Source organism: Pomacea canaliculata, linkage group LG9 (assembly GCF_003073045.1).
Source record: "Pomacea canaliculata isolate SZHN2017 linkage group LG9, ASM307304v1, whole genome shotgun sequence".
NCBI classification, from domain to species: domain Eukaryota; kingdom Metazoa; phylum Mollusca; class Gastropoda; order Architaenioglossa; family Ampullariidae; genus Pomacea; species Pomacea canaliculata.
The window spans coordinates 9,033,417-9,059,254 of NC_037598.1; the positions used below are offsets into that span (position 1 = coordinate 9,033,417).

Below are 25,838 nucleotides of genomic sequence, written 5' to 3' on the forward strand. Positions count from 1 at the left end.
GCTTTTTTCACATCTACCCCTCGATCTATAGAAAGGAAAAAAGTATAAGCACTACTACAAAACAAACGCATTAATTAAAGAATATGCCGATATTTTATGGCACACTTACTTGCAAACCTTAAATGTGATTACACGCATAAAGTTTATCTTATTCTGAATATTACACAATTTCTTGTGATTGCGATATGGACGAGGAGTCATTTTTCAAAGAGTTTCGTTTCTTGTTAAGCGTTGCTTGACCGTTTAACACTGAAATAAGCATAATGTTGTGATGCAACCACCGAGTACGCGTGTTTGTATGGCTGCACTCATCCCCTGCCTTTGTTTAGACGTGTTACTACTTTGTTCACTGCCAGGACCCTTCAAAAAAAAGCCATGATCCTATGCCCCTGAATCTGTAACATCTGCAACATGTTGCTCAAAAAACAAATACAATAACACTAGAAGTAAGCTTATGTGGGAGTGTTATTAGGAGCGACAGCCTAAGCTGGTGGAGCTATAGTCCTGTATGTACGTCTCACTAGTTAGAGAGCCAGGCAGGGGAGAGAACAATTTAAAATGTAACAACGAAGTGTCTGAGCGCAATTTTCAGTTAATTTTGTTGACCCTATTTCTAGCTAGGGCCCAAAATTACGCAAGGAAGTAAAGTGCCTCATGGAGGATTCGTCTGTTTGGCCACCAATATCATTATAGGAAACTGCGAATTAAGTGCTCTTCGAAATTTTCACTCTCGCCCTCTCTCTGGCTGCTCTTGTGCATGTAAAGTTCTTGTTCAAAACATCATGTAGCACGATCTGCTGTGCGAACACTCCGAACTCCGTGGGTGGTTATTATAGCAATGTGCAACGAACTGCTAACCCATAGTGGAATATTTTCAACTGAGGACAGAATAAGCTTCAAACCCATGACGGAAACGGACGTTCGTTGAGGACTCAAATTTCTTTTGATATTCCTGGATATCAGTTTTAGGCATCAGGTACTATAGCAGTAGTGGTACTATGGCAGTTAACTGCTTTGTGCTGTGAGGCTCTCCTGTGCTGAACATGCAGATCGATCATGGATGTGAATAGGTGGATTGCTGTCTGTCTGCCAAGACCAACGCGAAGTTCTCCGCTGTTAGTCTCAGCGAGCCTAAACAAAGAATGTGACTAAACAGGAAGCTTTGTAGTCTCGTGCCTCGTTTTAGTAATTAATCTGAAATGTGAATAAACTGGAACCTTTGTAGTCTTATGCCTCGTTTTAGTAGTTAACTGGAAAAAAAATCGTCTGCCAGCAGTCCAATAATACAAGTTCGTGGATCGATCGATGTTTGTCGACTGAAACACTGGCGCAGCCTTACACGTCAGCCTGACACCACAATGATTCAAACTGCCGGCTGCAGCAGGCGGACAACGATCTTGTCACACGCTAGGACCTGAGGCGATGTTACCATACAGTGTCAGCAACAGCTGCGCAGTGGCGATGGTCTTTGTGCTACAATGTTCGGGTGCAGCAGGTTTTTAACACCACATTTTAAGTGGTGTAACTCTTGTCTTATCCTGCAGCTGGTATGGGAGTTGTCGAACGTGAGCTTGGTAACGCGGCGAAGAGCGGGACACTAGATACCGGAGCTGCGGTGCACGGCGCTTAGCTAGTAGAAAATGTCTGGCTCCTGAACCGAGGTGCGGGGTGCAGCATGCAGCTTGCTTCATGTTTCGTCGAGCGACTGCTGCAAGTACGCCTCACTAGATGTACTGTGTGCTTTGTATCTTGACATCCCATGCATTCGAACGGCAGTGGGATAGGAAGCTGGTGAGAAATCTTTGATGCTCCTACTACCGATACTGTTTGCTCCTAGTGCTGCTGCTCCTGCTTAGTCACCACTGGAACAGTAGCAAAGAATAACAAAGGACCAAGCTCTTGTTTTGGCCTGACATTCTGAGTCTGACCTGTTGGCACGTGTTATCCAGAGAAGTGGAACGATGGGGTGGTGATCGCAGGCCACCTAAGACCAGCCCGTCTGTGCGAGGCGCGGCGACTTTTCACAGCATTCAGACAAGTTTCCAGCTGCTGGGGCGGTGCAGGCTTACTCGCCTCTTGTTTTGTTTCCGCCTCAAACACACACACTCACAGAGAGAAGCTGAGGGTTGAATCTGCAGTGTTCACAAATTGAATGATGCATGGGACGCTCCAAAAGTCGACCAGGCACTTTGAATTATTTCGGGCGGTGAGGTTTCGTGACACTGTATGGTAAGTAGGAAATTGGTTATTTTCTGTATCTTACATAAGCATCTGTATGTTTTTGTGCACATTTATCTCTCTCTCTCTGTGTGTGGCAAAATTAGGCCTTCGATGACAATTTTTATACCCACTGCTGGCTGCAAAATTCATCCAGAAGAAAAGTAACCCATGACACGCGATCATCATGCTTGCATATGCATGCAAGAAATCATGTTGGGGTCTATGAATATGTGTCCACACACACTCCCGTTAATTTGTTAATCGTAATTTGTTTTTTTAATAGATTCATTAATAAGGCAGGACATCTTTCATATCGACTTAAACGCTTAACATGGTATTTTTTTCTGGAAAACAAAGCAATATTTTGTTTTTATTCATGATGTATGTACAGACGAAATAAACACGGGACTATCTCATAAGAGCATGTAGCAGTGTAAACAGTTTGTTGTTGCTGCCTTTTGCGATAAGCGGATCCAACAACTCATTTTGCCTGCGTCTGCTAAAGGTCTCGACCTATTGACTCGTGTAATCCAGGCAACATCTGTCAGAAAGGGAATCAAGAACGAAACGCTGAACCTGAAAGTGGAAACACTTGGGTCACAGATGCTGGCTTAGTTCCTTCAGCATCTTTTAGCATGTTCTCTTCGCCGAATGACAGTCGCTAGAAATTCGTTTTCACTCTCGAGGACACAAGTACACGAAATAAAATAAAATAATACAAAAATAAACGAGAACATCTTTTAAAAACTTTTATACTATTTAATGAGCTTAAAAATCTAAGCATTGAATATTGAATTCTTAGAAAAAAATCGTTTTTTAACTACTTTTAAAAAATACTTGTTTTGGGTTTATTTTTCCCTCGATCGAGGATCTCTCTGTCTCTCTCTCTCTTATGAAAACATAACGGATCTGTGTCTTCCGTTTTCGTAGAAAGTTGACTTTTGGTCATGTATATCATCGACGACACCAAGAAGTAAACGAAGTGGACTACTTGACTTTGAGCTTTGCTGTCTTGCGCTCTCACTCACTCTCAGTCTACTTGCCAACCTGGAAAAATAAGAACAAAAATAAATAAATAAGCCATTTATCTGAAACGGTCTCGACCAGTCTCACTGGAATAAACATGGCATAGAAATAAGTTTATCAACTGGTAGCTTCAGAGAAAAATTGTGGGAATGTTATATTATGTTCAATGAGATGTTGAGCAAGGTCTGCGACTTGTTTCTTTCTCTCGCCTTCCAGAAGAACCAGCATGTATGACGTGGCCCACGCACTCGCAGACCCTTTCATGTTTAAGGTTTCTCTGTACCTGCGATAGCGCCGATATCACGTGCCGTCGACCTTGCCGTCTTATCAGGGAGGTGAAACCAAGTCGAGGCGGTGTTTGAGCCCCCGCCTTGATAGTTCCAGCGTCAGGGATGATTAACACCTCGCCATAACTAGCTCTCGACCCCTTCGTGGACGGCTAATGCCAAGCGTCCATGTCCAATAATTAACCTGCAAGAAGTCGAATCGATACTTTCCCATCCGGAATTGTTTGTCGATGTTTAGATTATTGATGATTGCTGCTGCGTGGAACAACAGGGCTAATTCTCCTTTGTATGCTTCTTTAATATTTATACAACTATTATTTTGCGTGATTGATCTAAAAAAATTATTTATTGTACATGGTAAGAATTTTAAAATAGAATAAAAGCTATCAATTCTCATTTATTTGGAGCAACACGTATATACGCCGACTTTAGTCACAAGCTAATTTTAGACGGTTGGATTTGAGTGGAGTTTCTCATTGCTTGTCAGTTCGTTCAAATAGCAGCAACTTACTATCATTTAATGATGTGGGAGAATTGTTTAATCGATGGATACCGTTTTTGTGTAATGAGAGCTTACGAGTTTTAATGCCTTAGAGAGCTGCAGCTAGTCCTACATAAAGCAGCCCTGACAAAAAGATGTTATGTGTCCTAATTATCTAACAAAATGCCATGGTATTTTGTTGGTAGCGCATGCATGCATTCACACACACACACACATAAACAGTAAATGCCACATGTCTTTCTCAATTCGTTTCTACCTCCCACACCAAACTCCGCTCGCCATACACAATTTACCCTCACTAGCACAACAGTTTATTTTTGCAGAAGGAATGATATGTATCTCGTGCTGGGACCAAGAGCTGGATAACTGCACGTTTTATGTTCAGGAATGGACAGTGTGCCCAATCAATAAATGGAGCAATGACCGTGTGTTTGTGTGTGCATGCATCTGCACGCCCACGCGCCTACATTTAATGCGAGCACAACAATTACGTTATCGAAAAGATCCAATATTGTTGTTGATGATGATGGTGGTGAATTTAAAGAGCGATTTTCCCTGTGTAGAAGAGAGCTCAATGCGTTGTACAGGAAAACGGGAAATGAAATGACATCCAACCATACAAGACACAGCGCCACCAAACATGTTCCAAGGGCATGGATTATGATAAAAAAAAAATGCGGAGTGAGAAGAATATTACTCTTGACTATGAAAGAAATTTCTCAAATAGGTGTGTTCGAAGAGAAAGGGGCAAAGAATTCCAACCACAGGGACCTGAGAAGGAGAAGGAGCGTCTGGCGAATTTCTGCCGTGTGATGCGTGGTACAGAGAAGAGGGCAACACGAGCAGACCGCAGAGACCATCTCTAGTGGTGAGGCGTCAGCAGCTCAGGTATGCTGGGTGAGGCCGTGAAAACAACGGTAGCACAGTGTGGTGATCTTGTAATCAATGTGATCTCCAACTGGCAGCCAGGGAAGCTTGCGGATGAAGGATGTAGCATGGTCCGGAGACATCTATTATCTCTGTAAGTTTGTGGCATGGTCTGCTCCTATGAAGAACAATACGAGCGGCAGTAGTATGGCCTCGCCATGCGGAGATTCACTTGTACAGGATCGGCAATAGTTCGAAAAACCAAAAGATTCGTAAAAATTTCAAAGCGACGTTAAGTCTCACATCATCTCGCACCATCACGCTGGTTCTCGCTGTGGGAAGTGTGAATCCTTTGTGTATGCCTCACTCTTCAGTCAGTTCTTCGGTAATGTTGCCTGTAACTCGTCGTTTCTTTGTTCTATGCGTTCTCTATTAATTAGGTACAAAGAAGTCGTTCTAGTTGTTAAGATAATTAGTCATCTATGCCGTGTAAGAAGGAATGTGATAGGTATGTGCGAATAAAAAAAATGTATGGGTGTATATGGAATTTGCTATTTTAGCTAGTTCGCTATTTTTATTAGAATTTCAGCTCATGCGAGAGGTCTTGGCATGTGTGGGTCACATAACGGGGCCTGACTGTAATGCTATCCGGGGTAATCGGAATGCCGAATTCTTCCGACTGCTTATTTAAGGAGAAATTTTGATCTGCCATTTTATTTGATTCAAGCCCATGCCATTAATTATACATATCAGCATATAAACATACACCGCCACACTCCGTGTTATTTGTACGATTACATGTACTCGAAATAGTAAGCAGCATGGCGTGTAGAGTCTTTGAATAACCTCCACCTTCCCGCGACTGTCCCCCTCTCTCTTTTCTTTTTCAGCTTTTTCTCGCTTCCGTTCAGCAGAGCGATGGAGCGAACAAAGAGCCAGTGAACGCGTACGATTTAGAAACCCTCCGACCCGTGCAACTCCGACTCCGCTGACGTCATGATCGCCTGATGTGCTTTCACGCGCCGAGGGGTTTCTGGCTGCGGAGCCACAGGGCTCTTGTTCCATGGCGACTGGCGAGTGTGGGAGGGGGAAATATATCCTGCTGAGAATGTTTTCATAAATTTCCTCTTTCACAGAGCTGCCGTCAGGCGCGGCAAAGATGCGGCGTTCGATAAGCGATGACCTCCATAGATGCTGACCTCGGCAGGTCATGATCAAGTTGAATAACCATGACCGTGTGTCGACTCCCAATTTTCCGTCACCCCTCAGATATGTCTTTGTAGTTATTGTTTATGTTTGTTGCCCTGTTTCTAGACACGCTTGTGTGTGTGTGCGCGCGTGAACGAACAGAACAACTGGCAAGAACCCTAGTTTGTCGCGTGTTTGTTTCATAACATAACATAATGTCATCAGTTTATATCACACGTATCTGGACTATTTGTGCCAAGAACAACGATTTGCAGCAAACATGATGCAGGTATGGATGCTGACAAGAAAAGGAAATGAAATGCAAAGCACGAGAGTCGAGACTGTCTCCGCACAAGAAATGCAAGCTGGGAGTTTTGCAGATGATGTCCTCTATAAATCTGCCAACAGTGCCAGTGCTGTGCGCCCCACTTTACACTGTGGCGAAGTGTGTGCTATTTAGTATTATTATTTTGCTTCCCGCAGAGTTCACACCATTTTGCCGAAAATTGTAGGCCAAGTGTCAGTGGTTTTAACATAAGTCGATTTGGCGACCTTCGAAAATGGCAGTTGTCATCTGACCTGATCCTTCTCGCTTCAGATTGCTGCAGCTGGAACTGAGAAGTTAGAGTGAGCTGTTGCCTACTAGTCTATGCAGATGGTTATAGATGGAACTTGATATCCAGAACTGACATTAGACTGTTGGTGCCGATAGCTGGGACTAGGTTCTGGTAGGCAAATGGCTACAGCTGGAACTAGTAGGCACTGGCATAAACTAGTATTTGCTGCAAATAGTTACAGTTAGGTGTTAGCACTATGGTCTGTTGCTGCAGATGGAACTTGTTAGAATATATTTTTCCTTTGTCGTTATAAATTCTTCCTTTACTCCTCTTCCCTAACGAGCGGCTTACGCTCCCTGCCAACTGTAGTCAAGCGTGGATTTTCGCTTGGCTATAAATACATTTTGTACCTCCCCACAGAGATTTCTGCTATTCGGGTATCATATCCCGCCTTGTCGCATACTTCTTAGTAGATCCACCAACATCTGGAGGATGGGTGTGCCCTTATCTTTTGGGTTCCCCTGACCCGACTGATGATATGCGGGCCGCAGTGCCAAAGTAATTTAAAACTGTGGATGCTGCATCTCTTTGCTGTAAGAACTGTAAATAACAGTTGTCCAAACAAAACCGGTGTCATTTTGTGAGAAGTATCTACAGATAATCAAAGGTTAAAGTCCATGATAATTTTTTTAATAGGAAGCAGCTGGTTAATGATTTTGTACGCCTCCATCATCTTCCCAAAACATGGTCGACACTTTTGAAATTGAAAACTTGGCTAGCCTTGTCAGAAAATTGGAAGTGCCAGGTTTCTTTAAATCTCACAAAGGGTTACTGGGAACATATTGTATCAGCTTTGACATGTTTCGATAAATAAAAAAAAGCTTGACAAATCAGGGAACATATTCTTTGCACACGAACTCTCACCATCCTGAGAAATGCCCACTCTCCTATTTGAAAAAAAAAAAAAAAAAAAAAAAAGCAGAAGGCTGCGCTATCGGTACCCGGATCGGGTGGGCTTGCACGACCTTGCTCGCTTTCATCTTGCAGCTGCAGCGGTGAGGGCGGGTCTAGTACACGCCTACCCGTGTTTTTGTTGTCGTTGTCAACTCTTTTCCCTCTGTTGGTGCTGCTACTACTTTCTCAGTCTTCCACATTCCTGCCTTTTCTTTATTGTCGCTTTTTTTCTTTTCTCATTCATCGTTATTTTTTTTATTTTTTCCGTATGTCATACTTTCGTCATTTTCTTTCTTTCTTTCGTTTATCCCCATTTCTTTTTCTTATTTCTTTCATTCTGTTCTTTTTTTCTCGCGTTTTGTTAGTTCTTTCGTTCTTTTTTACCGTTTCTTTCTCACTTTTTTGTCTGTTCTTTCATTCTTTTTTTTTTATTTTTTTTTTGATCGTTTCTTCTCTCTTCGTCGGTTTCTTTGTTTCTTTCTGTAACTTTCTTTCATTTACTGTCTTTATTTATTTTATTTTCTTCTTTTTTGTGGCTTTCCTGTAAGGCTTATGTTGTGTAACAGTCTAGTGGAGGAGAATTTTGAAGACAGAAAGGTCTGCAAAACTTGCTTTTAGCTCTCGAGCTTCCATTTACATTCTTGGAATCCTTGTATCTTGGACATGATATCCGCCGGGAGATTATTTCTGTCATAGACCTCAGCTGGTGCTCTCCTAAGTCAAATAAAATTTTTGAACGAGTGCATGTATTGTCGAATCGAATGGGTTGAATGGTGTAAACGCCATCACATCACGTGACAGAAGTTGATCATTTTCAAATTCCCCCCTCACCCTACTCCTCCCCCCCCCCTTACGGTGTTTGCTGGATCCAGGTTTGGGTTGGGGGGAGTTGAAAAGAGCGGAGAGATAAGAAACAGGTTAAATTTCGGTTTTAAAAAAAAAGTTACTAACCCAAAGTAACAAATATGGATGCAGATTACATTCAGTTTCTGCTCACCTTTCCTAAATTTAGCTGACCAGCCCGACCTTAGAGTGCTTTGAAAATGCACTTTAACATGATAATCTACAGGAATTTGGCAAAATAGCTAGAAATGCTGAAAGAGTACAAGCATCTGTGATTCCTTTGCTGTCATGGATGGGGTTAGCGTGGAATAGTGTGGTGTTTATTTTTCGCCTGTCAGACACACCCATTCGCCACGCAAACTCTGCTTTTCCTACGCCTTACTCCGCGGCAAGAAATCTTTCTTTGGCCGATGTACATTCCAAGGCTGATCCGCTTCCCTCGGTTTCTTATGCATTTTTTTTTCACGGTTCCCACAAAGAGCACTTAGCCATCAGCGTCCCTGTGCACTAAAAGATCATTTTCATGAAGTGCATTCATGCTTAGAAAGACTCATTCTTTTCCAGAACCAGTTCAGACAAAGAGCACCGTTCATTCCTTAGCTAAATGTTGAAGTAATCAGTTGTACCTAAGAATGATTATGAGCTGAGGGAATATCCTGTTACGATTTTTTGACAAGAATTTGTTTTCTTGGATTCCAGCTCTTGCCGTAGTCCTTGCATATTTCATTCCTTTACTCACAAAGAAAAAGCCACACACATTTTTTCGTCTTCTACATTTCTTCCGCTTTCAATTGCAAAGTCGTCTGAAGTACTGAAGGATATTTCTATTTTGAATGCAGAAAAGGTTAAATATTAAATAGAGAATGGAGTTTGGTTTATCTTAGAAAGAAATTAATTTTGTCCGATGTTCTAAGCCGTTTCGCTATAAAAATTTTAAAGCAACTATTATGTCACTTCTTTGTGATACGATGGGTCTTAATAAGTGATTAATAAGTCCGATTGGTAAAAAAAATTGTTAGGTCCTGTACAGGATGAGTTTCTTTCTTGGTGTCCTCTTGCGTTCCATACTCTGTCCACGAAGCCACCAATCCATCCACATTTTTGTTCAGGAGATGAAGAAGGACGACTGGACTGTCTTCTCTGGCAGCACTCAAATGAAGACAGTACCTGAGAGCCAGCGAGTGGTCGAAGTTTCGCTAATAAAGCCACTGCCCTCCACTCTTCCCACTCTTCCCACTCCACTATCTCACTTTTTGCTTTGTGGCCGACGACTAGAATGGGTCCTTAGGACTAAGAAGCAATGCTGATGACATACGTGAGTAGTTTTCAGGCCGGTGGATTGCTGCCAAAGAGAGAGTTGTGTATCAAGCTGGTTTGGGGGCGAAAGGGGGATGAGTGGTTTTGTTCTCATCTCTGACGAGTACGAACGGTGTGAGGAAAGAGGATCAGGGGGCGTGGGAATGAAGGTCTGGTGCACCCGATTTATGCATTTTTCGTTCGCTGTCAGACTTGTAATGTATATTCTCGACAACGGATCTGTTTGCTCTTATAGCGGTGTAAGGCGACAAGGCCTTGCCCAGGTTCTCCTAAGAAGTCTTCCAGCTGTGGTTTTATTATCAACGCCGGCTCTACCACTTCATTTGAGTCAGGCTTATTCGATTTCTTAATGAACATGCGTGATGTCAGTGTAGTGAAACAGGAAACATTCTTATTCTTGAAATTGTTGTGTTCTTGATGTTTGTTTCCACTGGTTGAAGTTGAAGCCTCGTTGCTTGTTTTTGGTCCTTTTCCCCCTCGCTCTATCTTCACAATTCCTTCTTGCTGTCATAAAGCATCCTGTGAAATATCGTCGATATCAGTGGCATGAAAATATGCCGTTGATTATTAGTGACATCAAAATGTTTGAAAAAGGATTTATTTTAATTTTCCTTTGGAGCCACCAGGAAAATATGATACATGTGGGAGATGTAGAGGAGGGTGAGGGCGTTGAACTGAGAAGGAAAGACGCATTAAGGGCAAAATTCATAGGATAGAAAAAGAATGAGAAATGCATTTATGAACTGCAGTACATGTTTTCCAGCTTTTCTGTTGTCATGAAGAGCGTATTGGTGTATTTCAGACAATGGCCACAAAGAACGCCTGCAGCATCGAGGCGTCTACCTACCAACCGTCACGATGGAGGTCCCTGCGCATTCTTCTCATCACCTTTGTCGTCATCATCGTGGCGCTCGTCGTCGCCATTGTCGCTTTGGCCATCGTCCACACGTCGCTGCCCCACTGCTCCCTGGGTCGATCCAGCAGCGGGAGGGACTTCAACTCGCCCGGTCTCTTCAACGACCTCACACCCTCCGAAATGCGTGCTGTTCGGGATTATCTGATGGGAGTGGAGGAGCTGGGTTTGGTCCCTGTGGCAGAAGCTACAGTGAACAGCAGCTACATTTACATGATAGACTTGCAGGTACAAAACGGATGCGCGTGCCTGCTTATCTGGCACGGGAAAAAGATTGTGTCGAAAAAAAGAGACTTGTTAATACGAAAGACATCTGAAAGTGCCAAGAAATTGTAGAATCACGATCCTTGTGTGTTTTCTTGTTTAGAACTCATAGAGAGGGGTTGTGCAAATGTTGAAGGGAACGAGGGATATAGAGGTCTTGCGGTGAAGCCTGCCTTTAAAGAAAGAAAAAGGCAGCCACACTCACTTTTTACTTTATGGTGAATGTGGCATAAGAAGTATTTAATACCCCTTATCACCATGTGTTTCTTCATCTGAGACTTTGCTTCTTTGTTTGTTTATATATTAGTTTGTTTGTTTGTTTGTTTGCTTGGTGGAGAGCGTTGGCGATCCTTAAAAAAAAGTTACTGGTGTAGTTACAAAGAAATTCGCTGAACGTATTTTAAACAGCAAAAACTTCTCAGCGTGTTGTGATCTGAATTATCCGTTGTTATCTTTTTTTTTTTTTTTATCCCTCTCCTTCTTTTTCTATCCTTTTCCATTTTCGTTTTTTTTTTTTCCTGTCTTCTCTCTTTTATCGGTCAAAGGAGGTGATCGAAATGATGTGTGCGTAACTTTTTATTTTTCCTACACCCTACTCTGCAACTACCATTAAAAGCGTAGTTGTTCATTTGCATTGTCCACTGTCCGTCCACCCCGACCCCTTCTTACCTTTCTCCTTCCAAAAATGTGCAGGTGCCGCTCAAGACAGCCGTACTGGGCTTTATAGACAGCGGCAGGCGCCGGCCAGGGCGGGCTGCCATTGCTGTCCTGTACAGGGGAGACCTGGACCCTCCTCGCGTAGAGGAGCACATCGTAGGGCCACTCCCCCGCCCCACGTACCATCGTCGTGCGACTAACCCGGCGTACCGCCACACCCCTATACCATTCTGCAGGTGAGGCACCCTTCCACCTTTTCGCCTCAGATAGATTGATTAAGCGCTGAGTCACGTGAGTGTGCTTGGTAGATAACTCTTTAAATTTTTGGGCCCTTACCATCCCCACACACACCATTTTTTTTTTTTTTTTGAAACGACACGTGTCGAATGTGTGTGTGTGTGTCCGGTTAAAAAAATTTAGCGAGCAAAAACTCAAGCTCAATATCTTATAAAATGTTTTTTCGGCAGCCGGCCTGTGGACTCGGTGGAGCGTCGGGAGTTGCGAACCTTCCTGAAGGGTGTCACGGCCGAGCTGTACCCGCTGCTGAAGAACAGTTACGGACTGAGCTACCACAACTGCAGCGCTGGCGTCGACTGCATGCTTTTGGTGGACCTCCCTCCCCGGGGGCTAGTCAGCGGCGAGCGGATCGTCGTGGTTCTGGGGGTACCGGCAGGTGGAGGGAGCTTCTCTCCATCCACTCGGCTTCGCGCTGCGGGTCGACCACTTGTCCACCGACGTCAGAGATTGGCACGTGACCCGCGTGATGTACAATGGACAGATGTTCTACGAGACAGAGGACCTGATGGAGCGCTACAAGGTAAAATAGAGATTGATGACATGATGTGTGGTTTACACCGTAAATCAAATATAGAGGACTTCATGGTTCTTTACGAAAGTACTTTCTACTTGCAACCTATAAAAAGAAAGACCTGAAGCATTCTTAACACATTGACTCCGTGGTTTCCAGGAAGAATCGCTTCGCCGGCTCCGCCTGGTAATGGATGTCTACGACCAAAAGTTTTCTTCCTACGAACGAAGAGGCTCCGAACGTTTTGATGTTCCTGGTCAAGGGCCACGCCAAACCGAACCAGACGGTCGGCGCTTCAGAATCGATGGGCAGTTCGTGGAGTACTTCGGCTGGAGCTTCAACTTCCGGTCACGGTCTGCTACTGGAATACAGCTCTTTGACGTCAACTTCCAGGTGAGTGCCAAAGGGACTGAGATTCGTTGTTAGGTTGTATTGCTCCCCTACATTGCAAGGTTTGCAGCCGCAGCTTAGGTGATGTCATTGTCTACTGATTTGTTATACTGTTAAACGTTATCCATGCACTTCCGGTGGGAATACAGCTCACTTCTTTCATATTCTTTACTCGATTTTTATGTGTGTATGATGCTAGAATAACTAAATCATCGGTTCTATCGTGTTTGCATTATTAGTTCCTTCCTTAATTTATCAGGTGGCTAAATACCTGTAGGTATAGACACTAGACACCCAGATAACAGAGTCGCACATGCTTAGATATATGAGCACGCAAATACCTAACAACAAAAGTATCGAGACACTAAATGCCCGAATGCATATATTTGTAGACACCAGACATTCAAACGTATATAAACATCCAACACCTAGACGCTAGACGTTAATCACAGACACCTAGACACAATACAGGCAACTGGAATCTCAGACACTGACACCAGATACCCATATACCTCGATATCATACCCAGATGCGCATGTGATTGTGTAAGCATGACTCGCCCGTGTGTGCTTGCTGCAGGACGGTCGAGTGGCCTATGAGATCGGGCTGCAGGAAGCCACCTGTCTTCTACTCCGGTCACAGCCCTGAAGTCAGCTCCATGGCTCTCTACGCGTCCTCCTGGCTCATTGGCGCCTCGTCGTTCGAGCTGGTACCCGGGGTAGACTGCCCCGCCACCGCGGCTTTCATTGACACCTACCACTTCGTCGACGGCGATTCGCCGCGACGCTACCGTAACTCCATCTGCGCCTTCGAGCTGAACATGGGGCTCCCGTTGCGCCGGCACTACACCTACGACACGGACGGCGGCTTCCGCTACTACGGCGGCACGACGGCCAACTGTCTGGTGCTGAGGACGATCGCCGCCATCTGGAACAAAGATTATATATTCGACTATATCTTCTACCTGGATGGCAGCTTGGAGATCAAGGTCGCCACCACGGGCTACCTTCAGACGACCTTCGCTCTTCCCAGAGAACGGCCGTTCGGCTACCACGTGCACAACGAGGTCATCGGCAACATTCACCAGGACCTCTTCCATTTCAAAATCGACGTGGATGTGGGTGGCAGCGCAAACCGGTACGAAAAGCTAACGTTCCACGAGAAAGCCGAACCCAACTTTTGGTTCCCGAGCATCAACACGACAAAGATGTACTATCGTGAAACGCTGGTGGAAACGGAGAGGGAGTCAATCTGGGACCTCGAGCACAGTCACCTGCAGCACCACATCATCCTCAACCATAAGCTCGCCAACAGGTAGGCTGGCCGACGTTAAACCCACATAACGACTTAGTTCTAATTTCTGGGCGTCTATATTGTGTTGATGCTTTTATGTTGAATATCTAGTGCACTTCTTTTTTCTGGAATGAGTTGGTTTCTATGAAAATAACAACTGACACTTCGTCACCTTCATTAATATGATCATTGTGTATTCTCAGGTATAAAACTCGTCGAGGCTACCGAATTTTTCACCTGTCTCCGACAAGCTTTGTGCTCAAGAATTCGTCTGTGGGACAGGCTGCTGGATGGGCATCGTACCCGCTGGTCATAACTAAATACAAAGACATCGAGGATGCAAGCTCCTCCATTTACGCCCAGGGTGACCCTTGGGACCCGGTAATAGACTTTAGGATGTATCTAGAAGACAACAACACCATTGTGGACGAGGATCTAGTTATATGGGCCACGCTGGGCAGCACGGCCGTTCCTCACGCCGAGGACGTGCCTAGTCCAACGACTACGGTAAATAAGTATTCCTTTATGCTAGCTCCCTACAACTCTTTCGATCACTGCCCTTCTACTGTCATCAGCGATGCTGTGCATATTGTGCGAGAGGTGGGAGGCGGAGGAGGGGGTGAAGGCACTTTAAGAATAAACACATTCGGTACCTCCTCTGCCCAGCCATCTTGTTTACAGAGAGAATCTAGTCTTCGTGACTTTCGTGGCAGGACAGACGCTGCTTAACTATGCAAACTGACGGATTGTTGGTGAAAATAAATAAAGGTTCATTCTTGTGATAAAAGTGTTAAAAAAAGAAAACTGAATCCTCTATCCATTTCTTCGCTCATCGGGTCAGTTGTGGACGTCACTGACGTGTTGATGTCGCTGTCGATGTGGGACGATTAGTCGAGAGCTTTGCAACATGAAGCCACTATGTTTGATGATGATTAGAAAAGTTTCCGGCATCAATGGCTCCATTTGGGATAGCCGTGTGTTTTGCTGACAAAAACAAATGTTGGATGTTTTACTTAATTTTTAATTATTTTGTTATTTACTTAAATTTAATTTACTTCATTTATTGTGAACATTCAATATTGTGGAACTCCAAGTATGAAGAACGGAGAACGAAATGTCTTGGCTTTGCTTGTCAGCAGAAGTTGCATTTTGTGTAGGAAATGCTGTGCACGCATGAAGGATGACTGGTTTCTTCCATGGAATTGGTGATTGAGTTATAATCAAGAGACACATTCTGTAACGGTGAAGTTTGATCTCCTTTTTTCTTTTCTGGAAAATTTGTAAAATTCAACTTGAGCTATTATTTTCCCCTGACTTGTGAAATGCATGGTATTTAGTTTCTTCCGATCGATCATTTTATGCATATGGGTTTCCTTTTATTAATTTATCTCAGTCTTCATAATTTTCTTACTTAAAAGTAATTAACACAAGTTTGGCAGTATGAAAGATGGAAAGTTTTACGTTTGTTTATAGTTCGAACTTCATTCATTTTCGGCCACAGCCCCAATTGCATGACCTGGTGTGTACACACAGTATCTACCGTCATATATATTACAGTGAGCTCTAAAATTGTGGGCAGACATCTGATTCATGCAATCTGCATCCTAAAATGTCATTCACGTGTACTCATAAATACGCTTTAACCGTAATAATAATAAATAAACGCGTATTTTCCCAACAGTCTTTGTAAGATAGTTTATAAAGGTATACACAGATATATCAAATACCCAGAGATCTTATGCTTCTACTAACGAAAGACAGGTATAGGTTATCTAAATGCTATAATTTTCTTATATGTGTTAGGGTTTTGTAACTCGCTTCTTTATTTCTACAGTGTGATATTATCTTTAGACTGCTAACGAATGTGCATGACTAAAAGAATTACGATTATTGCACATATATCTTTATCCAATTTTGCTGTTACATTTGTTTATAAATGTAGTGCATGCTGGTTGGTTCTTTAGCACTAAACAACATCCGATTCTTGCCGTGAAAAAAATCCAGTCCAGTGAGTAAGTATAAAATCCGAAGAAAACTGGTTTTTATAAAATTTACTAGAAGCCTTTTGCTACATTATATCACATATTTAATAACTATTTCTCTGTTATCATAAACGTTCAAGTATTAGAATATAAAAGTTTTATTTTGTACTAGAATAGCCCATATTTGTATGTAGTAATTCGACGAAAAAGCTAGAAGAGCAAAAAAAGTGCCGGGAGGTGTGTGCTTGTTTTGTTTTGTTTTTGTTTTTGTTTTTGTTTTTGTTTTTTTCGTCGACTTTTTAAGCTTGAAAAGTGCTCTCATTCCAGTTTTGTATTGCGTGTCGGGCTTAAATTATTTTTCACAGGCATACTTCAAAATGTTTCAGGATTAAACAAGTGATGTGTTTCTGTTTTCCAGTTCTTCTTTTACTTACGTACAATAATTCGGCCATAAAAAAACAGGAGCTTTGTCGAAATCACGGAAATGATGTTTTGTGGCACAGGAAAATGCTGGTGCTTTATCGGAAATGGTTTTTTTACGTTAATTATTAATTCTCGAACATCCGGTAATTTCCTCCCTTTGTGTTTTTTTCTCCCCTTTGTGGCTTTATTGCGATTCCTGTTTTGTAACTCGTGACTTCCTTAATCAGATTTCTTTCCTTTTCGGCGAGCTATTTGTCTTTCCTGTACAAAGGGTGGTAATTAAGTGAAACCTTATCTCCCTTTTCTAATTTCCTCCCGTTGTTTCACAGCGTGTGTGGGGTGTGTGTGAATGTGAGTAAGATCGAGTGTGTGCGTGTGGAAGAGAATGAGTGTGTGTGTGTGTGCCGTGCACTCGCGAGAAAGTTATACATCTTCCTTATTTTTATACTTTCCAATTTTTACCGATAATGTTTGGTGCATCGAGGAAACGCCCTGCATTTTGTTGTTATTTTTATTCTCAAGGCGCTCCAAAGTTCTTGAAATTTCCATCTTAATATATGATTTTTCTGATCAGATATTGTTTATTTACGTCTTCATTACTGTTTCAGAGGTCAAGCATTTAAAGGTATAGATGCCGATTGGTAATTACAAAGAATTCATCTTTCTAAAATTCTCATTTATCAAATTAAGAAAATCTGAAGCTTTGTTTTGAGAAAAAGACAAAATTTTGGTCGATCATAGAGTTACGTTCATTTCAATCGTTTCTTTACCTATATCTTCATAGATTAAGATTTAGCACCACATTGCCTGTGCCTTGCTCACCTTAATTGTTATTTTGTTGTGATAAGATTTTCACTATTATACGTCTGTTATGTTACGCCTGTTGCCAAGAACTGTTACTTGTGGATTTTCATTTGGTCTTACATGCGTGCCGATACTTCACTTGCTCATAATATGACCTTTGTTAAGGTGATCATGTAACTTGTTTCGCTTTCAAGAATCATTTTGCCTCATTTACTTTCCCTCCCGTCGTCTGGACAAAGAAAGATAGCGGAATTTGTTATTTAATCAATAAATTTTTTTAACAGAAGAAATTACTGTTGCGGCGTTCTTCTCTTCAGTTGTATCGTCCAGTGATCTGACGCTTTGTGTGTGTGTGTCAGTGATGTAGGAAGATGCATGCTCAGCTTTATGGGGTAAACTCTATGCTGATAGTGAACGATGTTCGCACTCATACATTACGAAAAAAATAAGGGGTACATGAATGCAGTCATGCACATACGCGCGCGCAGACGGTGGTAATATCACAACATACACTACTTTCAGTGTTAAACGACAACGCAACACTTAACAAGAAACAAAACTTATTGAAAATGACTTACCCGGTTATCACAATCACAAGAAATTATGTAATATTCACAATAAGATATATATATAGGCTATCGTATTCATCACATTTAAGGTTTACAAGTCAGTGTGCCTCCCAAAAAATCTCCTGCGTCTTCTTTAACACCCTTTGTTGTTGTTGTTGTTGTTGTTTTGCAGTAAAGGGGTGTTTTTTCTTTCTTTAGATCGAGGGTTATATGTAAAAGGGCATATATAACCTTTTAGTTGCTTATATATTCTGTTACTCACATAAATAAAGATTCTCTCTCTCCTTTTTTTGTACTTTGTGAAGAATCGCATCTCAAACATTGGGTGGTCAGCAAAAAGATAAACTGAAGTTACAAAATATAAGCTTTATAAACATAGTGCACTTTTTCATGAGCGGTTGATAATGCCCGGGTGTGTGGTTGTGTACAGGTGTAGCTGAAATTGATGTGACAGAACATACACACGTAGCTTTCCTGTAGTAGCAGCAATTAACTGTATGATACAATGACCAGCAGAAACATCTTCCATGAACAAAGATAAAATGAAACTACTAATATCAGCATTGTCATATTTTTTCTTTGTTTTCAGGGGAACAAATCGAATGATCACCGTTTCCAACAGTCAAATCAAACGTGTTTTTGTTTCTGTGTATAAGTATAGTAAATTAATAACAGTGCGGATATGGTAACCCTACAATTCTTTGTCGCTTCAATTTCCTTGCATAAAAACACAACATAAGTTTAAAAAATATATATATGCTTGTGGTGACCGCAACGAACAAAGTGTTCTTTCAGTAACAGTTACCGCCCCTGGTCGGACATAACAAAATGGCGTCAGATTCGAAGTTGAAATTTGGAAAGAGCGTAAAAGATCGTCTGGATGTAAGTTCAGTATTTAAAAAAAAACAAACAAGCAAACTAGAATTCCGAGTTGTAACTTTAGTACATTTGAAGTTTTAAGATTTTTAGCAAACTATGATTGATTTTGTCTCTTTAAAGTGTATGGAAAGAGAGTTTCTTGCTAAAACACTTTATAATAATAAGTGGAATTTATAAAGCGCAGTATCTCAGCCAAAGGCGAACTCACTGTGAAGCATGTTGGAATGGAATCCAGCCAAAAGATCCAAACAGTGTACTTCAAAATAACGTGCTAGTTAATAATATTTTTAACTTTTATTTCAGTTTTTCTCATGATTCCTATAAAGAAACCTATAGGGTTTAGTTTTAACCGATGCAAAAAATCAGCCTATCATCTGGTTTTTCAAAGGCAGTTTATTAACGATATATAGCTCCACTCCCCGCTTCATTCTGTTCAGCTCCATTTGTGACATACCCAGTAAATCTCAGCTTTGTACAAGCACTTTAGCATTACGTCTAGTGTGCCATCTAAATAACGCACTAACTTTTAAGTGCTATTTGCATTTAAGGTAACGCATGAATGCACGCACATACACACACATACATTCATACACTCAAGAATAGTGTTTGTCATGCTATGTCATTATATGATTTGTTTTATGTTACTCTCAACAGGCGTTAGCCTGCCCATATGTAGAGGATGCAGATGAAGCATGGGTTACGGAGCTTGTCTTCACACCTGGTGAACCAAGAATACGACTTTTACAATGGCTTTTGTCAAAGTGAGAAATTGATTTTGAACAATTTATTGAGAAAAGCAGATTTAAAAACAATGTCAATTTAAAAATGTATTTTTCGTCCATGCTTAGCTCAACATACATAGGTCAGGTTTTATAATCTAAACGTACCCTTTTTTATTAACAGTTTTATTAAGCTCTTTCAAATATCTTTGATAAATATTTCTTAATAAGTGTAAGCATACAATTTATCATTTTTGTTTTGTGCTTTTTATCAACGAAGGTTTGACACCAAAGCAGGGGAGTTGTTGGATACCCAGCATTCATTTGCAGAGACTAAAATGGACTCCAGAATACAAAGTATGAAGAAATAGAAGCTTCTAAAAAATTCTGTGTGAAAAAATCAAACTAAATACATGCAAGTTTTCCTCAATTGCTAATCTTTAATCATTTTTAAATAGGTGTGTTTTTATATTAAACTGTTTATTAAAAATGTATCAGTGTTTTAGAGACAGGTAAAGGTAATGATCAAAGCAGAGCAGAACTGGCAGAAATTCTTAAGTCATGCATTGCTTAATGTTGGATATGCATGCTGAGAAATGTGTCATTAGACAATGCCAACATTGTGCAAACACCTTAGAATGTACTTATATATACCTATTTATTTATCATTATCAAGTAATATGTACTGTACACTATACTTGCTCTACTTGTTTGGCAGCACAGTAGCTAGGTTTGTTTAAACCATCATCACCACAAATACATGAGTAACGCATGTGGTATGATGGCTATAATGTCTTGATAGGAATCATTCAGCTTCGTTATAATCTTTTAAGATCACCATCATGTAAATGCATTCTATTGTTGACTGAATCTTCATTAAGCAGCACATAACTGTATCATTTTCCCAGTCCAAATAAAACCATAAGAATTTTTTGAAATATATTTTAAATATTTCACCATGTCATTTAATTCTGTTATTTGTGTCAACAGAGATCCTTTATATTACCAGCAGCCTAGGGTTGTGTCGTTACAATGATGTTGATCTCATTAGGGTTAGTATTGCTTTTGTTGTGATCTTATCCCATTGGCACTTGAGCCAGATAAAGTATCAGTCTTAGGAACAAACTTTGCTGTCCATACTGTTTTCTGACATCACCTATGTCTAGACAAAGAGGACTTGATTCAGCATAAGAAAATTTTATTACTTTTTAATAAGTACAAATAATAATCAAAATATCAATATAATAATCAAGCCACAAGACATTTATCAAGAATCAACATTTTGTAAAACTAAACTAGAGGCTCTTATGAGAAACAAAAATAGAAAATGATCATTGGATTTTTATAATTCAATTTAAGCATCTCAACCAGCAAAGCGAAACGCTGCAGATACAGCAAATGAGTATCAGATTATTTAATTGCACACACCAAGACGTTTTATGATGTGTTTGAGACAGGGTGAAAGTCATAAACTTATGAATTACCCAGTCATGGTGCTGTGTGAGTTTTAGGATTCACATTGATTACATGGCTACCAATTTTGCTTTTTGATTACAGGGCATGGAATCAGCCTCTGGGAGACAGGCTGCATTTTTTAACCGGCTGCTGGATATTGTTACAATTTGTGATATGGCTGAAGATCCCAAAACAAAGCACATGATAACACCTGGAACTGTCAGGTGAGGTAAATTCATAATAGTACATTGTGTTTTGATGATACATTTAACTTGAGTATTATTGTTGTTGCAACAGTCCAGGAGTTGTTGCTTGTATTTAGAAGCTAGTGATGTGCAAGAATCAGAAAAAACTATAAGCGATGGTTGGATTCTTGATAATTTAACTTAACCATCTCAACCAGGAAAATGAAATACTACAGATATATCAATTAAGGAAGAATCAAATATTTAATTTATATTTGCTATTTTTTTTTTATAAACACATTTTTTCCATTTTTTTAATTACAGTTCTTCAAGATCACTGGAAGAACAGTTGAATGCAGATACACGATTTATAGACACACTTGCATCATCTCATCTATCAGAATGCATGGTGACCCCAACCATTGACCTTATTCCTCCTGACCTCCAGCGCCTTATGCCAGTAGACAGGTTAGTTATGCACTAAATATTTAAGACAGCACATACTGTGCACTTGCGATTGCATGTACATACGTATGTTATGTATGCATTTTCTGGGTACCTTTAATCTATTTAATCTGTCCACAAATGTGTTTAAACATATTGTTATTATCATAACATTTTTATATTTGTGAGGTGAGTTAAATAATCTTTATTAATGATAGGCATTGTAGTTATTGCTTCTGTGAAGTTACTATATCTAACTCCTTTCCCTACTCTTCCAAAACAAATTCTCAGAAAAAATAAATAGCCATTACTAGGTTTACATTTGCTATTTAAGGAAATATTTTGATTTGCATTTCTATTTCAGTCCCCAACCACCCAGCTTTGAGTCACTTTTAGTAACATGCCGAAAGGTGGAAGAAAGTATCAAACGCCAGCTGGATGTGCTGGTCAAATTACATGAAAGGGTCAGTGATTTATTTTTCACCATATGAATAGAGGGAACAAAAGTGTTGCATCTGTAAACTTCATATACAAAAGAATCACAAAATCATTTTACAAATTTTCTGCTTAAAATGTGTCTGGCACTTTCCATAAATGTGCTGCCATTAAAAGATATGTCAACAACAGTGGCAGTGGCCACCACCACCACAACCATCATCATAATCATCATCATTCTTCTTCTTCTTTTTTTATTCCTTTTCATCACCAGTGGATCATAGGTCTGGTCATTTGCGGTTTTTGTAGCATGAGTTGTTTTACAAAGTGGGGTTGCTAGCCCCACGCCCAACCCTCCTCCTTCATCCAGGCAAAATGAAATATGAAATTTCATATGTCTGCCTTATTGCAAAATGTGATAAAACCTCCAACCTGAGGTCTTAGGCTTTCAGACTTCTAATGCCAAGTGGTTTGCTTCAGATCCCCTTGGCAAATTTTATTTATATATTTTAACTTGTGTTTCTAAGTGATTTCAGACACTGGTGTTACAGTTCTGTCAAAAAATTATCAAATGAAGTTTCTAAATTCATTAAACTTAATCTGTGACATAACTTCATGCCATCTTATACTGAATGCTCTACTTTGCAGCCAGCATATGAAAGTGGGCAAATGCAACTTGCAGGTCGTACACTAAGTATAGTATTGCATGAGTTGGGGCAGCTGACTTTAAGTTTTACCTTGAGCTGTGAGACACATTTGCGGCCCTGGTGTAATCGGCCTCAGCCACAGTTGTCACACCTGGGTCCAACACTTAAGCGAGTCCATGGCCTCCAGCAAAAGTTCTTTCAGGTGAACTTGACTTTTTGTTATTGTGTTCAGATCTTATAAAAACAGGAGGTGGAATAGTCTTGCTTACCAAAGCCTAAGAATCTTATCAATTTAAAAAATAACATTAATCTGTTGTGTGTGTATATATAATATAGAAAGCAAAATTCTGGGAAAGTGAATGCATTAACCACTCTTATTTTTTACTAAAATGCTTAAAATATATTTATTACAGTTGCTGATGTCATTGCACCAGATCCGACAGACATGCACCAGTCTTAGTCAAGATGACATCAGTAAAGACATTAAATCCAGTCGATACACAGAGCTGTTTGGTAATCTTTTTTTTTTTTTTTTTTAGATGGCAGAACTTTTTTGCTTGTGTTTTTGTTTTTTTGTACACCAATAGAAAATGAGTATTGCTATGTAACATTTCTATTTGGATGTTATCATTGTTTTGCCTTTCTAAAAAAAGTAAGAGCATCATAAAGCTTTTATTATATATTTGAGCTCTAAATCATACAGATTGTTATCAAATAATTCATTCTTCACCCACCTTTACTGTTCATATCTGTTAATATTAAAGTGTGATTAAACTCAAATCACAAAATGGAGTATATTTCAATTGTACATCAGAAGATGAATTATAAACTCATAGCATTCATTAAGACTCCCAGAAGTAACCACATCAAATCATGCAGTACTTAATATATACTTTTTTGTTTTGTTCATTTAACAGAGGAGGCAAGCCAAGCTGCAGCAAAGACATTTCAGAAATGTGTGGAGGTTTTGGAGGTTTCTGTGCAACGGCAAAACCAAAGTCCATCAACTTCCCTATGCTCATCATTTGTAAAATCTTAGATATCTGCAGAATTTCCAGTGTGGGACCAGTAAATGAACTTGTTGCTTTTCACGAGCTATTTTTGTTAAGTCCTATTATTTATTCACACACTGAGTAATAACCAGTGATGCCTGTAATAAAAAGAAGGAAATAGTTGTCTTAATCTGTGTGTGCCCTAGGATGTGACTAGTAAGGGAAAACAAGAAGTGTATGTATGCATATGCATCCCTTCCAACAAACTCTAAGTGCAGACTGAAATCTTTGTGACCGTGTCTAATATATAAATAAAATCCAGAGGGTAAATCAACATTGCGCAGAATCTGGAAGCAGGCATGTTCTGCTCTAAAATTTTCAACTTGAATTGGACAGATTTTCAAATAATTTGGCAAAATTCAGACAAGCAAAAGTGTTTATTAACCCTTTGGCATGATAGTGGCTTTTGCAGGAGAAGCACTGGGAAGGGGATTTTCATTACTTTTATTGCAAAGTTCAAACTTTCTTCTTTCCAAAAATGTATAGGTTTCTTGGTCTGTTTACCTGAGAGCAGCAATAATAAAAAAACAAACTTCACCTACTGTCGTCTTCACACTCTTCAATTATTTGCTGGTCTTTGTAATACTTTTAAGAAGTGCTCAAGAGGGTTAACAGTCTAGATCCTGCATGCAGCTAGGGATGTCGTGTGACCCTTGATCACTCCACATTCATAGCATTCAGAACTGTGTAATACATCACCAGCATCTAGTGATTCAGGGATTCCTCCTGGGAAAATAATTGAGGAAGACTGATCTAAACCACCATCAATTTACTAGGTGCTGGTGATTTATTACACAGTTCTGACTGCTATTAATACAACTCTGCATGATCAGCAAGTTTCAGTATCATAATCCATAAATACATGGACAATTACAATTTGTAATTCAAAATCTTTTGAGCACATCAGGACTCTTTCTCATCATGTTTTTTTTTTTTTTTTTTTTTTGGCGGCAGGGGGGATACCAGTTTTTGAAAATTATGGCTTGAGATATAACTTCGTTATTTCAAAATTAAAGGTTTAAGTAAAGACATACTCCCGTTATACATGAACCTCAATCGAGCAGTTTATTCTCAGCCCTACATCCCTTCTTCAAGGGCTATGCCCCTATTGTCGTTAACTTTTGCTTAAGTTTTTCTTGGTTGTACTGCACTTATAACTTTCACTGTCATATGCATGCAGTGAGTTCTTCAAAATTCTTACAAGCACATAATATAAATGGCGAAAAATTTGCATCAATCATTAATTTACACTTTGACAATACCATGCATTTTTTATGTTAAATATTTACCCTGGTAAATATAGTGCATCTCTTGAATGTATTTTTATTATTTCCTATAAAAATTATATGAATTTTTTTTTTCTTCTGTGTTTAACATTACTTCAAGAAAGAACAAAATTGCTTACTATTAAAACGGATTTATTTCTCTTGGTATCAAAATAAAAAGCCATGTCCACCCTTTTAAAAAAGACAAAAGTTACTTTTGTCGGACCTATACTTTTTTTTACATATCTCCCTTCGCTTTGTAAACATTCATAAATTAATAACAATGATAGTATAGTAATAACGTCAGTTACGTTATTCCCTTCCAGTTTTTGATATGCAGGTGATTTTCCCCTCTCTTTCCACACACACACTCTAGATGCTGTTGCTGTGTTCAAGCAATCGCATATGTACGACTGCTATTTCAATAGATGAATCGTAAATAATTTAACACAAGTGCTACATCCCATATGTTTTGTCTTCCGCTTTTAAGGTTTTCTCGACCGAACATATGCTGTCAACTACTGTTTTGTTTGGTTTTTGTTTTTTTTTTTGGGGGGGGCCAAGTTTTACCTTATGGCATCGTAAATGCATTGCCAAACATACATAAAGCCCAATATAGTCCCAATTGCGAGGCTCTCTGTCGCTATGCGAACATTTCCCTTGTCACGTGCTTTCAATCATGTACATGCAATTGGATGGTTCCTACAACCAATCGGATCGACTGTAATCTTTTGGTGCTCAGGCTGTCGTGTGACTTCGAATAAATTCGAACGATTCAGTGGTCAAAATAAATGTAAGAACCTGTCAAGAGCTTAAGTTATTTTATTGATACTGTTTCTTCTTGTGACGATACGTTTAATTTTTTTAAATTTACAGTGAGGTAATATTCAAGA

The 25,838-nt window shown here is 40.1% G+C and overlaps 2 protein-coding genes across 2 annotated transcripts; both read left to right on the forward strand.

Moving 5' to 3' along the window:
• Positions 1 to 463: 463 nt before the first annotated feature.
• LOC112572350 (amiloride-sensitive amine oxidase [copper-containing]-like) lies at positions 464 to 17,588 on the forward strand. Its single transcript, XM_025251978.1, is given in 9 exon segments — positions 464 to 2,229; positions 10,564 to 10,902; positions 11,632 to 11,831; positions 12,063 to 12,243; positions 12,245 to 12,412; positions 12,563 to 12,796; positions 13,373 to 13,414; positions 13,416 to 14,107; positions 14,290 to 17,588. Coding segments are annotated over 9 exon segments (2,385 nt in total). The 5' UTR covers positions 464 to 2,226; the 3' UTR covers positions 14,816 to 17,588.
• Positions 17,589 to 18,489: 901 nt separating this feature from the next.
• Positions 18,490 to 23,798, forward strand: LOC112572278. Its single transcript, XM_025251866.1, has 10 exons — positions 18,490 to 18,746; positions 19,398 to 19,504; positions 19,743 to 19,819; positions 20,453 to 20,514; positions 21,020 to 21,141; positions 21,427 to 21,570; positions 21,911 to 22,010; positions 22,630 to 22,830; positions 23,042 to 23,141; positions 23,546 to 23,798. Exons 1-10 carry the CDS (start codon positions 18,693 to 18,695, stop codon positions 23,665 to 23,667), a joined length of 1,089 nt encoding a protein of 362 aa, XP_025107651.1. The 5' UTR covers positions 18,490 to 18,692; the 3' UTR covers positions 23,668 to 23,798.
• Positions 23,799 to 25,838: the final 2,040 nt, after the last annotated feature.